The sequence below is a fragment of the Nansenia antarctica genome (genome assembly GCF_963989245.1).
Source record: "Nansenia antarctica genome assembly, chromosome: 1".
Classification (NCBI taxonomy): Eukaryota; Metazoa; Chordata; class Actinopteri; order Argentiniformes; family Microstomatidae; genus Nansenia; species Nansenia antarctica.
Window position 1 is genome coordinate 86,808,001 of NC_137674.1, and position 12,939 is coordinate 86,820,939.

Consider the following 12,939-nt stretch of genomic DNA (forward strand, 5'->3'; position numbering starts at 1 on the left):
ATGACAGATAGGAGGGGACGGCCGTGGCGGCGGCGGAAAGGAGACGTCAGATCTGTAGTGAAGGTTCCCCTGGGCCCCGCCGAGGTCACCAGGCCTGACAGAACCTTCCAGAACAGTCAGCGTAACACACACACACACACACACACACACACACACACATATACACATACACACACACACATACACACACACACACACATATATACACACACACACACACATATACACACACACACACACATACAAGCATACACACATACTGTATACACACATACAAGCATATATGTACACACACACACATATACACACACACACATTTCTATACACACACACACACACAGAGACACTGACACAGACACACACACACACGCACAGACACAGAGACACTGACACAGACATACACACACGCACAGACACAGAGACACTGACACAGACACACACGCACACACAAGCGCGCACACACACACACACACACACACACACACACACACACACACACATACACACACACACACACACACACACACACACACACACACACACACACACTGTCATTCAAAGAGACATCTGTGGGGTGGCTGTGTCTCAGGAGGTAGAGCCGCCGTCTAACGATCGCAAGTTTGGCAGATCGGCGGTTCGAGCTCCGGCTGGCCACATGTCGAGGTGTCCTTAGGCAAGACACTGAACCCCAAATTGCTCGCAGTGAGTGGGCCGGCGCCTTGCCTGGTAGCTTGCCGCCGTTGGTGTGTGTATGTGTGTGTGGGTGGGTGAATGAGAGGTCGTTGTAAAGCGCTTTGGAATAAGGCGCTATATAGTCAGTCTGTTTACCATTGACGTCTCAAGACACAACTAAATATGCATCATTCTCAGCTTTCTACAGTGTCAGTTGGGGTGTGCAGTCAGCAGTCAGCTAGCTGTTTGTTAGCCGCTAGCTGTTAGCAGCGTTTGTAGCTGTGGCTGCGTTTAGAGTCACTTTTCTCCCATTCAGTGTTCGAGGTGTACCGACATTGAAATACGCCTGTTGTGTTCAATCCTTCTCCGATTTCAATGTACGATACATAATTTGAAATCTTACAATCTGTAGTTTAAGCACATGTAAAAGAAACAGAAAAATGACTTCGGCTACTGGTTGCTTTTTTCACCATCAGCTGTCACATTTGGTATAAGCACACAAGCAACTGAATGTTGAATTGTGACTTAGGTTGTTTGCAGGGCCTTTGCGAGTATATTAAGCCTGTTAGAAACATCAACCTCTCAATCTGTGAAGAACGCTCCATACTTAGCGAGCATTAACAGTTTAAGATCGTCACAATCTTCACACGTTCATGTTGTTCTTTGAAAACGCCGAGTTTATAATCTACCTTCTTACGTTAATCATTCATCGTGCAAAAGAAAGTGATTCACTCCCTCTACCATGGAAGAGCCTCAGCGTATACCTGTTCACAGCAGCTCACGTGTAGCTTGCTGTGTGGCGACTGCTCCACAATGACCTGATTGTGTCAGTTCTTTCTAATGTCATTTTCTCTTTTCCTCTCTTTCTTTCGCTTGTAATAAATGAAGCGTTTCATTGTTTTTAACGTGCTGGTTGGTGCACCGGCACGACTGTGCTGCTCAGATTGAGGCCAGGCACCGGGAGTTTAAGGGGGAAGTGTTTGCAGCCTCCAGTTTGTTTATAGAAATCAAGAGCAGATCATTATGGGTCTTAAACCTTAGCAGCTGCAGAGTAACGCACGGCAGCTTAATAACTGTTGTCGGTCTGGGAAAGAGTCCAATATTATTATAGCCCTCGTCGTCTTACCCCCACTGTAGCTACCTCCCCCGCTTCTAAGACGGCTGTGAAGCTGTCTAATAGCTGCTAGGATCCAGTCGATAGTAAATGTCCTATTTTTTATGGATATATACCTCTCTCGTTCGACCCTTAAAGGCACAGTAGAAAGGTAAAAAGTCTCCCTGAGAAGAAAAGCCGGTAAAAATAGAATGGAGCTGTCAGCGACGATATTATTTCTAAAAAGTCAATATATTCTTTTTTTTTCTTCCAGTTGCTAGGCTAAAAATAAGTGAGGCATTTTTTTATTATTAAGCCACAAATCTCCTCAAAATGCTGCTTTCCATTGTTGCATAGTAAAAGGTTGCTTAAAGCCAGATGTTTGAAAAGAGAATGGCTTGCCTTATCAGATAGATTTGGCAAAGTCAAGTTTATTATAGCAGCACAGTGGAAATGGTTTAAATGTCAGGTTATTTTAACAAGGACCAAGCAATGGGACCAACTCCTATCTGCTCTCACATCGTCATCACACATTCTCTCTTAGTGCAGAGAAACGTGGGAACTGTTTTAGCGCAGTCTGACACGAATAAGCTCAAGTTGATTAACTCATCACTCATAGTGTAAATTGTTTATAACATCTGAGGCCGTATTTCCCCTGTGGATTTACCTGCCCAGGGACTGCTGGTGTGATTTAGCTACCCAGCTAATTCAGGGAGATTCAATGACCATGTCCATTGTCCCTTTTACATAAACTGTTAAATAAATTGGTGTCATATAATTGACAGATGATTTTACAGTAGCCAAACTGTTTATTTTTTATTTTTAGAGAACTATGATCAATTCCATTTTATATATAGATTTTTTTTTTATATACCGGTACATGTATATACAGTATATATGTGTGTGTATTGTTGGGAGGGGGTGAAGGGGGGCTGTTGTGCCTCCCCTTGTACTCAGACTTGTTTTGCATATCACCTGTTAAAAAAAGCGATTCTGGTGACCTTTGATGTCAGAGTAGCGTAGTGGTTATTCTAGTAGTGGTTAGTGTGAGTGAAGATGATGACATGATGGGGTCTCAGGTAAATGAGACAAGGCCTTACCTGAGTGGACCCGTCTGGACCTGATAAACACCTCTGCCCATGAGAGCGCTGCATAATGTCAGTATCGATCCCAACCCTCTCCGACCTGCACTGCAATCTAGCAGGAGTCAACACGCCCCACCACACAAGAGCCTGTCCACACGCCCCACCACACAAGAGTCTGTCTACACGCACCACTACACAGAGTGATTGCATAGACGAGAAGCTTTAGAAGGAGCCTAACAGTGTGAGATCCAGACTACCAGAGACACTTATGTTCTGTATGACAACTTCATCATAGGTTGCGTCACAATAGGCTGCCAGATCCATATACACTTTATTGGAAAGCTGATATCTAATCGATGACAGAATGAGGCTAAATTATCTGGAAATGGTATGCTGTTGATCTGTCGGAAAATGCATACAGTCGTTGTATATTGTATTAGAGATATTAATAGTAATAATAATAATAATATCTTAGATTTATATAGCGCCTTTCTCAGACCCAAGGACGCTATTGAGAAGATGACATGTTGGATTCAGTGTTTAAAGCCCCCACCTAAGAAACCTGGGTGTGATGTTTGATCAGTCTACGCATCTGGACAAGCGTGTGAAATCTCGGACCCGTACCTGTTTCTTTCACCTCAGAAATATTGCAAAGCTCCGGTCCATTGTATCCCACGCTGAATTAAAAATGTCTGTACATACCTTTATCTCATCCAGACTTATCTACTGTAACTCACTGTTTACCTGCCTCAACAAACCATCTGGTAGCTCAACTCCAGCTGGTCCAGAACGCGGCCAGTCATGCCACATCACCCCCATCCTAACATCCCTGCACTGGCCACATCACCCCCATCCTAGCATCTCTGAACTGGCTCCCGGTGCAACTCAGAATCCATTTCAAAGTGCTGGTATTCGTCTTCAGAGCCCTCCATGGCCAAGCCCCCGCCTACATCTCCCATCTCATCCACCCCTACGCATCCAGCTGGTCACTGAGGTCCTCTGACCAGGAGCTCCTGGTCGTACCCAGGACCAGACTAAGAACTAAAGGGGACAGAGCGTTTGAGGTGACGGCCCCAAGACCCTGGAACGCCCTCCCCCCTGACCTGAGAGACTCTGGAACGCCCTCCCCCCTGACCTGAGAGACTCTGGAATGCCCTCCCCCCTGACCTGAGAGACTCTGGAACGCCCTCCCCCCTGACCTGAGAGCCGCTCCCTCAGAACTAATTTTAAACGTCAATTAAAGACTCACCTGTTTAGTCAGCTGTAGCCATCTTATGTTCCTGTTTATGTTCTGTTTACGTTGTCCCTTTGGGGTGTTCCTCCATTTTTTCACCCATGTTATCCCTTATTTGTGTAAAGCACCCTGTGCATCCGTGCTGTGAAGGCCGCTATAGAAATAAAGTTTTACTTACTTACTTACTTTAAAACGTTACACACACACGATAAAAACATCCAATAAAGCGATGGGTGAAAGATGTGACGAATTGTAACCTATCGTGAGCTTAGAATTATAAGGTTCTATCTCCTTTTAGGGCAGTTCAGAGATATTGAGCGTCAACGTTTTTACATTCCATTATGTTTTGTGAAATGGAACCTTTGTATTTTATTAATTACTAACAAAAAAATATCAACATTTTAGAAATAACACCACACAGGCATTAATAAACACCTAATCGATCAGATTATGTAAAAAACAACATTTTGACCAAAAATGGAGATAGAACCTTATAATTCTAACGTCACGCTATGTTATTTAATATAATTAATCTGATCAAATAACATAGACTGTAAGTCTAATAAAAGCCTAGTATTGGGCAGAAGAAAACCTATTAAAGCACCCAAGAAAGAGCTAAAACTAAAACAGACAGTCTTCCTGGTGTAATCTATCTACATTATAACCCTGCCTTTACATTTGATTTAATTTAACAATTATGTCAAACTTGAACAGTGGTGAGAACATGAGGAGGTCATCAGACCATCAGCGCCCCGTGGTTAACACACGGGTGTGGGAAGGTGAAGGGAATTCAACATCGCTGAACAAGTTGTGCGTACTCTGCATAATGCACCATAGGCATCTTTGTCCCAGCATGCAGTAGTGGCATGGCAGAAAGCAGGGTTCCCGCGCTGGTCTTAAAAAAGCCTTAAAATCTCAAATCCAGCAAACCATATTTCAAGGCCTAAAAAGGTCTCGAATTTCAGTTATTCGGTCTAAAAACGAGGTGCTAGGTCTTAAAAATGAGATCCTGCAAGGATCCTGCAAGGATTCACGTGGAAATTAATCAAGTTGGAACCCCAAAAAATGCCAATTCGCTTCCTTTTTTGTCTGTATGGCAGTGAAATCCCTAATTTCATCACCTCGAGGATGACAAAAAGCTATCATACGGTGTCCCGAATAGGTCTAAAGTTCTATTCAAAGAGGTCTAAAAAAAGGTCTATAAACGTCTTAAATCTGACTTGTTGAAACGTGTAGGAACCCTGAGACAAAACCATCATCTTCTTCTCTGTCCAGCCTGTCTACACTTTCTATTATGTCCCAATCCAACTGAAACCCCCAAAAACTTTAAAGAACTACTTTATTCTGTGACCCATAGGGCCCTATTATGCACTTCATCAATAAGGCGAGGCGGTAGATCTAAACTTAAGATGTGGAGGCGTGGTCAAGGCCACTTTGCTATTATGCGTGCGGTAGTGGGCGCCTAAAACCCGGCGCTAAGCAAAGAAATTAGTCATGGGTGTGTTTTGGGCGTCTTCTCAATCAACCCAATCAGCGTGCCAGGTGCCATTCCCTTTAAGAACCGGCTGCGTTGAGTCATTAGCGCTATGCTATTATGGAAGTCCTGAGAAGGAGGTCAGCGCGCTTCTCTGCCTCTCCCTTCTGAAATAAAGCATTTATACTGTGACCGTAATTGACGTCTTGCCGTGGAGCCACGTGCGTGTTCATGTGTGCCCACATGCATGCGCAAACCGCGGAGGCGCGCTCGTGTTTCAAAACGTGCATGAAGTCTAAACTTAAGAACTTTTCAAACCACTTCTTAGCGATAGGAGCAAAGTCAGATCGCATAATAGCAGGGGCGCCTAGTGCACTTCATTAACATATGAACACTCCCACAATGAGCAATATATGCACGGGAGTTTTACGTCTTATGTGTGGGCGCCTATCGACACCTGCATAATAGCAGTAGCGCGTATGAAGCGCATAATAAGGGTGCCGGTAGGTCTTAATCTGGCGGTGCGTCTTAATTAACACTTAAGACGGCAAGTTAAGAAGTGCATAATAGGGCCCATAGACTCATAGACTCAAACCAAAGTGTATCTATTCATGTCGGTTATCATTATCAAAGTCGACTTGTACTTATTCATGTCAGGTTTCCGCCTGCTTGTCTGTGCTGTGGCGTGCTGTGCATAACGAGAGACTGTTTGATGAGACGACAAACAGTATGAGAGGATATTTAGATAAGGAGGATATTTGTAGAAACACACTTTGGTCTCCATTAAGATATTGATATCCTTCTTCTCTCTTCATGTCGCTATAATTCACGACTTGATCTGCTAATCAACTGTTTTGGGCCAGAAAACAATCTGGCAGGCTGATTAAGCTTGGCTCTGCAGTCATAAACTGTGATGTTTATTTTGGTGTTGATTCTGTTCAGCGGGAGCACAGGCCTCAGATCAGCCGTGAGTCATCTGGACCACAGAAGGAGGGGCGTCTCACAGCTCTCGCCTCCATCTGACGCTGGCTCCTGACAGCACGACACACGTCTGCACCATTACTATCTGCTAGTAGAGGCTTTGTATAAAGATAGTTGACATTAGGGATGAAACCTCAGCAAATATGTTCAAGTCAAGACTAAAAACCCGTCTTTTTTGAGTAAATAATTAAATTCTGATTATATAATGATTGGAGCACTTTGAGCTGCAACGTTTGCAGGAAAAGCGCTATACAAATAAAGGTTATTACCATATATATATATATATATATATGTTACGGTACATGTGGGAATACGGTACATGTGGGAAAACTAGGATTAGGATTAGGTGCTACGTCCACTTGGTACATGCTGGCATGTCTACCCCTAACCCTAACCCTACCCCTAATCCTAACCCTAACCTTAACCGTAGCACCCTAGCACCTAACCCTAGTTTTCCCACATGTACCGTTTTCCCACATGTACCGTAACATATACATATACTGTATATATACATATATATATAATAAAAACATTTAGAAAAATGTCCTAAAGAAACTTTGTGGGCTTGCTAAGTCTTTATATGGAAACGGTTGGATTGGCCCGTCACATGTAAATGATAGAAAGAGGATGAGTGTTTTGACTATAGTATAATAGGGTTAGGGTTAGGTACTCTTGGTAGTAGGTAACATAGGCACGGCTGTTCTAGTGTTGAGTTTAAAAGACAACCTGTGTCAAGCCACTCTTCACCTGGTGTGTAGCTAACCCTAACCCTAGCTAGGTGTCTCTTCACCTGGTGTGTAGCTAGCTAGCATCACCTGTTAAGTTACTACTGCTGTGATTTACATCTTCCTTCTTGTTTTGAGGCAGAAGCTGAGAGCCTCCTGACTGTTGTTGTAAATGTCCTAGTATCTATCTATCTATATTCTATATCATTTGATAGTTTTGACCAAATACAGAGTAAAAAGACACAGCAGGTCAGAGTTGAATATGTTCACGGTTGAGCGATGGCGTTCACCTCTGCAGAACAATCGTAGAAAAGGATCAATACACAAACACACAAACATATCGCTTATGATCGTGATCTAGCGTTGGTATGTTAAAGACTTCCTCCCTTAAAGGTCACTGACCTGATTACAGGACAGCGCAGGTCTGGACGTGAACTGTACACCTTAAGATTCCACAAACTGACAACCAGCTCTCTTGGCCTGAAGCGGTCATGGTTGTTGATGGACATACTGGCGGTTTGTAGCTTCTGCATTTATCCCCTTGATCAGCTGCCTCAACTGACAGATCAGCTGCCTCAACTGACAGATCAGCTGCCTCAACTGACAGTTGCCCTGTCTTCGGGGTTCAGCCAGGTGAGCTGTGTCAGAGTTTTTTTTTGCATTTTGTTTGACCTCAGGCGTCAGCTAGCTGGGCTGTTAGGACCTGTTTGGGTTCGTATCACTTTGTCTGAACTTGAAGGACGACGGGAGAAACTTAACCCGAAACATTTTAAATTATTCCTGCTAGGGTTGTTGGTGGGGGTTGTTGGGGGGGGGGGGGGGGGGTTCCTGGTAAGGGGTTGTTTTTTGCTCTGGAGTTTCTTGGGTTTGAATGCCATGAGCCATGATGTTTGAATTTGCTTTTTCTTCTACACACCACTTGGGAGATGAGGCTGTTATTGTGGTCGGGAGTAATTCTATCCTTTCATGGCCGGGGTTTAACGATGGCCTCTCTCTCTCTCTCTCGCTCTCTCCCCACTCTCTCTCTCTCTCTCTCTCTCTCTCTCTCTCCCCACTCTCTCTCTCTCTCTCCCCACTCTCTCTCTCTCTCTCTCTCTCTCTCCCACAGCTTGAATGGCTCGCTGCCCAACACCGCGGAGATCAAGAACAACTCTCTGTTCTTCAAGGGCCCCGTGACCTACGACCTCTCGGGCACGTACGTCTGCGACGCCACCAACGGCATCGGGACTCGCACGGGGCTGGTGGAGGTGAACGTCACAGGTAAGGTTACCACCACGATGCTTCTTTCTTTCTTTCTTTCTTTCCCTTTTTGGCTTTTGCGGGAATGTGTTTCTAAGAAACCGGCATGCGCTAATGCGATTGCAAAATAGAGGGGGGGCGGGGGGGGGTTCTGGAAATGTGATAGTGACATCAGTGGCTTTGTCCCAAACTGACCCAAACCCACTCTGCCGCTGGTTGAGTTGCTTGAGGCTTGTGTTGTGTTGTGTTTGGGATGTGGTGTCGTCGACCTGCCAACAACAAGGCACTGCGGCGTCAGTCTCTCGGCGCATTCCTCATTGTCATATCACAATCACAGCTCCAGCGCAGAGGCCCCCCCGCATCCTGACACACGTACAGGAGCAGGATAACACACGCAGGCCTAGTCGTCTAGCCCCCCCCCCCATCCCAAAACACATGAATGATACGGAGGGAGGAGGAGGGGGGGAGTTTGTTGTATTGTATTGATCATAGTTTTTCCACAACATTCTCACGTTTCTCAGAACAGCCGTCTTATAGCGTCTTTGTAGTTAAATATCACTCGTCTTTCTATGTCTCTTCTTATGTCTTCTGGAGGGTGGAGGGGGGGGGGGGAACAGAATGCAGAAGGAAACTGACACAGTTCCTTTGTTGTCTCCCCGGCGGTTGATTGTTCTCACACACCACTTTGCGGCGGTCTCGCTGGGGTCTGAGACGTGAGGGGAGGCAGGCAGCCATCAAAGCTCTCGCTGCCGCGTGGCCCAGATCTCACCGTGCCGTTTCACGTGTGTGTGTGTGTGTGTGTGTGTGTGTGTGTGTGTGTGTGTGTGTGTGTGTGTGTGTCTGTGGAGGAGATCCTTGCTATCGGTACCAGATGTGTGTGGAGACGAGAGGCTGTCACCGTTTTTGCTCTGGATTGACTGGATAGGTGTTCTACTGCTTGGTTCTGGGGTGGGGTGGATAGGCCTTCTACTGTTTAGTCTGAGGTGTGGGCTGGATAGGTGTTCTACTGCTTGGTCTGGGGCTGGGGCTGGGCTGGGTTGACTGGATAGGCGTTCTACTGCTTGGTTCTGGGGTGGGGTGGATAGGCGTTCTACTGCTTGGTCTGGGGCTGGATAGGCGTTCTACTGCTTGGTCTGGGGCTAGATAGGCATTCTACTGCTTGGTCTAGGTCGTGGGCTGTTCCAACACGCAACACGCTTTGCATGTTGACTCATGTTCTGTTTCTGCAGCCACCCTGCTTGGGGTGATAACAGCCGTGCCCTGCGCTATACACTAGCGCTCTGCATTGTGTGTTTCTCTCTCTCTCTCTCTCTCTTTCCGCTGGGTGTAGGGTAGCAGGGTAGCAATCTTCTCTTGTTCTGGCTCAGCCAAGGACCAGGGCAACGTGTGGGATGCAGTGATGTCATCTGCTGCATTGTGAGGCCGACTGAATGAGATGCTGGGCTTAGCAACGTGATGACTGAGATATGAATGGAACATATTATAGCTGCTGCCTGCCTGTGTGTGTGGGGGTGGGGGGGGGGGGGTGTATGGTGTGTGTGTGTGTATGGTGTGTGTCTATGGTGTGTGTGTGTGTGTGTGTGTGTGTGGGGGGGGGTGTATGGTGTGTGTGTGGGGGGGGGGTGTATGGTGTGTGTGTGTGGGGGGGGGGGGGTGTGTATGGTGTGTGTGTGTATGGTGTGTGTGTATGGTGTGTGTGTGTGTGTGTGTGTAGTGTGTGTGTGTGTGTGTGTATGGTGTGTGTGTATGGTGTGTGTGTGTGTGTATGGTGTGTGTGTGTGTGTGTGTATGGTGTGTGTGTGTGTGTGTGTGTGTGTGTATGGTGTGTGTGTGTGTGTGTGTGTGTGTATGGCTGCTGCTTGTGTCAACCTGCCTGTCAAACAAACACGTTAGGACACACACCGACGTGTCGACTGTGTGTGTTTCTGTCTGTGTGTGTGTGTGTGTGTGTGTGTGTGTGTCGAGTGAGGTCATTTCTACTCTGTCATTGTATGTTTTAACACGTTTCATAACAGCGAGTGTGTGAACAGTACTATATGTATGTGTGTGGGTAAGGTATGTTCGTGTGTGTCTATAGCGTACTGTGTGTCTGTGTGTGGGGTGAGTCAGTGTTATGTGTAACCTTGTGTGAGCAGAATGTGTTTGTTATTGTAAGCCGACTGTAAACTGAACATAATACACAAGACAGACAATCAGTCAGCGTTTTACTTCATCCATGTTCATATTCCTGTGTGTGTACGTTTCCGTAATATTATATTAATGGGCGCTTAGGTGGCGTAGAAGACTTGGACATATCCTGTCTCTCATCCCTTCTCTCTCTCACCCATCCTTCCTGTCAAACCTCTACTGTCTCTATCCTCCTCTCTCTCTCTCACCCATCCTTCCTGTCAGTCTCTACTGTCTCTATCCTCCTCTCTCTCACCCATCCTTCCTGTCAAATCTCTACTGTCTCTATCCTCCTCTCTCCCTCTCACCCATCCTTCCTGCCAATCTCTACTGTCTCTATCCTTCTCTCTCTCTCACCCATACTTCCTGTCAACCTCTACTGTCTCTATCCTTCTCTCTCTCACCCATCCTTCCTGTCAGTCTCTACTGTCTCTATCCTCCTCTCTCTCTCTCACCCATCCTTCCTGTCAGTCTCTACTGTCTCTATCCTCCTCTCTCTCTCACCCATCCTTCCTGTCAAACCTCTACTATCTCTATCACAATAAAAAGAAAAATATGAGTGGGACTGCACACAAAGAAAAAAATAACTTTAAAAAATATATATTATATTAATAATAAGTATAAGTGAAGTATATTGAATAGACTTTAACAGGTAAGGCAGTGTTAGTGACCTGACTTTTTGGAGTTAGGAGTTGCGTCACTTTTTGAAGTCATTAGATGGGCAGAGTCACTACCCATCTTCCGTCGTAGACTGAAGACCTCCATCTCTTCAGGTTACACCTTAACTGCTCCTCCTGAGACATCTTCTGCCCCTCAGCACTGTGTCTCCTAAAGACACCCGCTTTCCCCTCTACTGTGTCCCTAAAAACATCTATTGCCCCCCTTGTACTGTTTCTCTGTTTCTCCAGTGTAATAAAAAAATAAAGAAATTGGTTTACAAGAAGGTGATAGGAGAAGGTTTTTCCTTCTATCAATGGCCTCGGGCCTGAGCTGGATTACTCATCCTGCTACGACTGGTGGATTGATGATTCACTTGCTTAGTATTCAAATGTATTGATTGTAAGTCGCTTTGGAATAAGGCGTCTGCTAAATGCCAAACATGTAAAAATGGACAGATAAAAACCGTTCTGTGCCATTTCCTGGGCTCCCACATTTTCCAAAGGGTCCCATTCAGGGGTCCCTGGGTAGATAAGATATGCAACCAGTTTCCATAGTAACAGCTGACAGGGTAAAGGAGCAAGGCTCCTCCTGTCTCTGCTGATGGTGTGAAATCCAACCCCATCCTGTCTTGTAGTGGATTGTCAGCATAACGCTCTCACTATTGTTTAACAACTGTGTGTGTGTGCGTGTGTGTGTGTGTGTGCATGTGTGTGCGTGTGTGTGTGTGTGTGTGTGTGAGAGAGAGACAGGGTGTAGCCTACTTCTCTGAATAGAATAAAAGAATAAAAGAATAAAAGACAGAATAGTTTAAGACTTCAGTCTGTTTTGTGGGAGGAGAGGCGTTATGAAGTTGTTGAATACCGTACGTCTCTGTGTGTGTGATGATACGGACATAATGAAAAGACGCTCTCGTACAAGCGACCTCGTGGGACGGCTTCACTCCGGCTTAATTCTTCTTTCATGTGCTTTTGCGCAGCCTTGCCCATTGTCTCTGCCTGCATAATGACCCGGCGGTGTAGGTAAAGCAGTGTGCTAGCAGCTCGCTTGCTAGCTGCTTCATTAACTTCAAACATCATCTTTGTGCCTCCCAAACAGCCTTGGCTGTTTCGTGTCAGATTAGAGACCCTCTACTGGGCTCCCTTTCAGATTAGAGCCCCTCCGCTAGCTCTCTTTCAAGGTTGCGGCATCTCTCTCGGTCCGCAGGAAGTGCCTAAGTGCCGCACCACCGCATTAAAGCATTAAAATGGAAGGTGGCCAAGGCAATAACTGCAACACACATTAGTTCTTAAAGCTCTCACCTACTTGTAATTACTGGCTTTTCTGCTGTTTTAGAGGTGTCTGGTCAGGGGGGTGCAGGGGGATATTGCTCTACAAAATCAATAAGGTATTATACGTTATATTTTAGGAGGATTCATAACACACTGGGTACGTTGGGAGGGGCGCGCGGAGGCGAATAAGAACATGTAACTAATTTAAGTTCTTCAGAGCAGCTCTCTTGTTTGATTTAATACCAGTGTTTCTCTCTGGAGATTCAAACTCAGAACCCTGCCAGAAGCTGCCAGAAGCTCTCTCTCTACGTTGGCAGTAGTTTCGCTTTTGATTGACGTGAC

At 45.7% G+C, this 12,939-nt stretch overlaps 1 protein-coding gene across 1 annotated transcript in view; it reads left to right on the top strand.

Annotated features, from left to right (window-relative positions):
- The window catches only part of nectin1b (nectin cell adhesion molecule 1b), a gene marked incomplete at both ends in the record, with an annotated part of 203,156 nt that overhangs the window by 83,288 nt on the left and 106,929 nt on the right, over positions 1 to 12,939 (top strand). Inside the window, one exon of the mRNA XM_080526767.1 lies at positions 8,373 to 8,524. Within this exon, the coding sequence (XP_080382893.1) occupies positions 8,373 to 8,524 (152 nt within the window). The remainder of the gene's footprint in view (positions 1 to 8,372; positions 8,525 to 12,939) is intronic.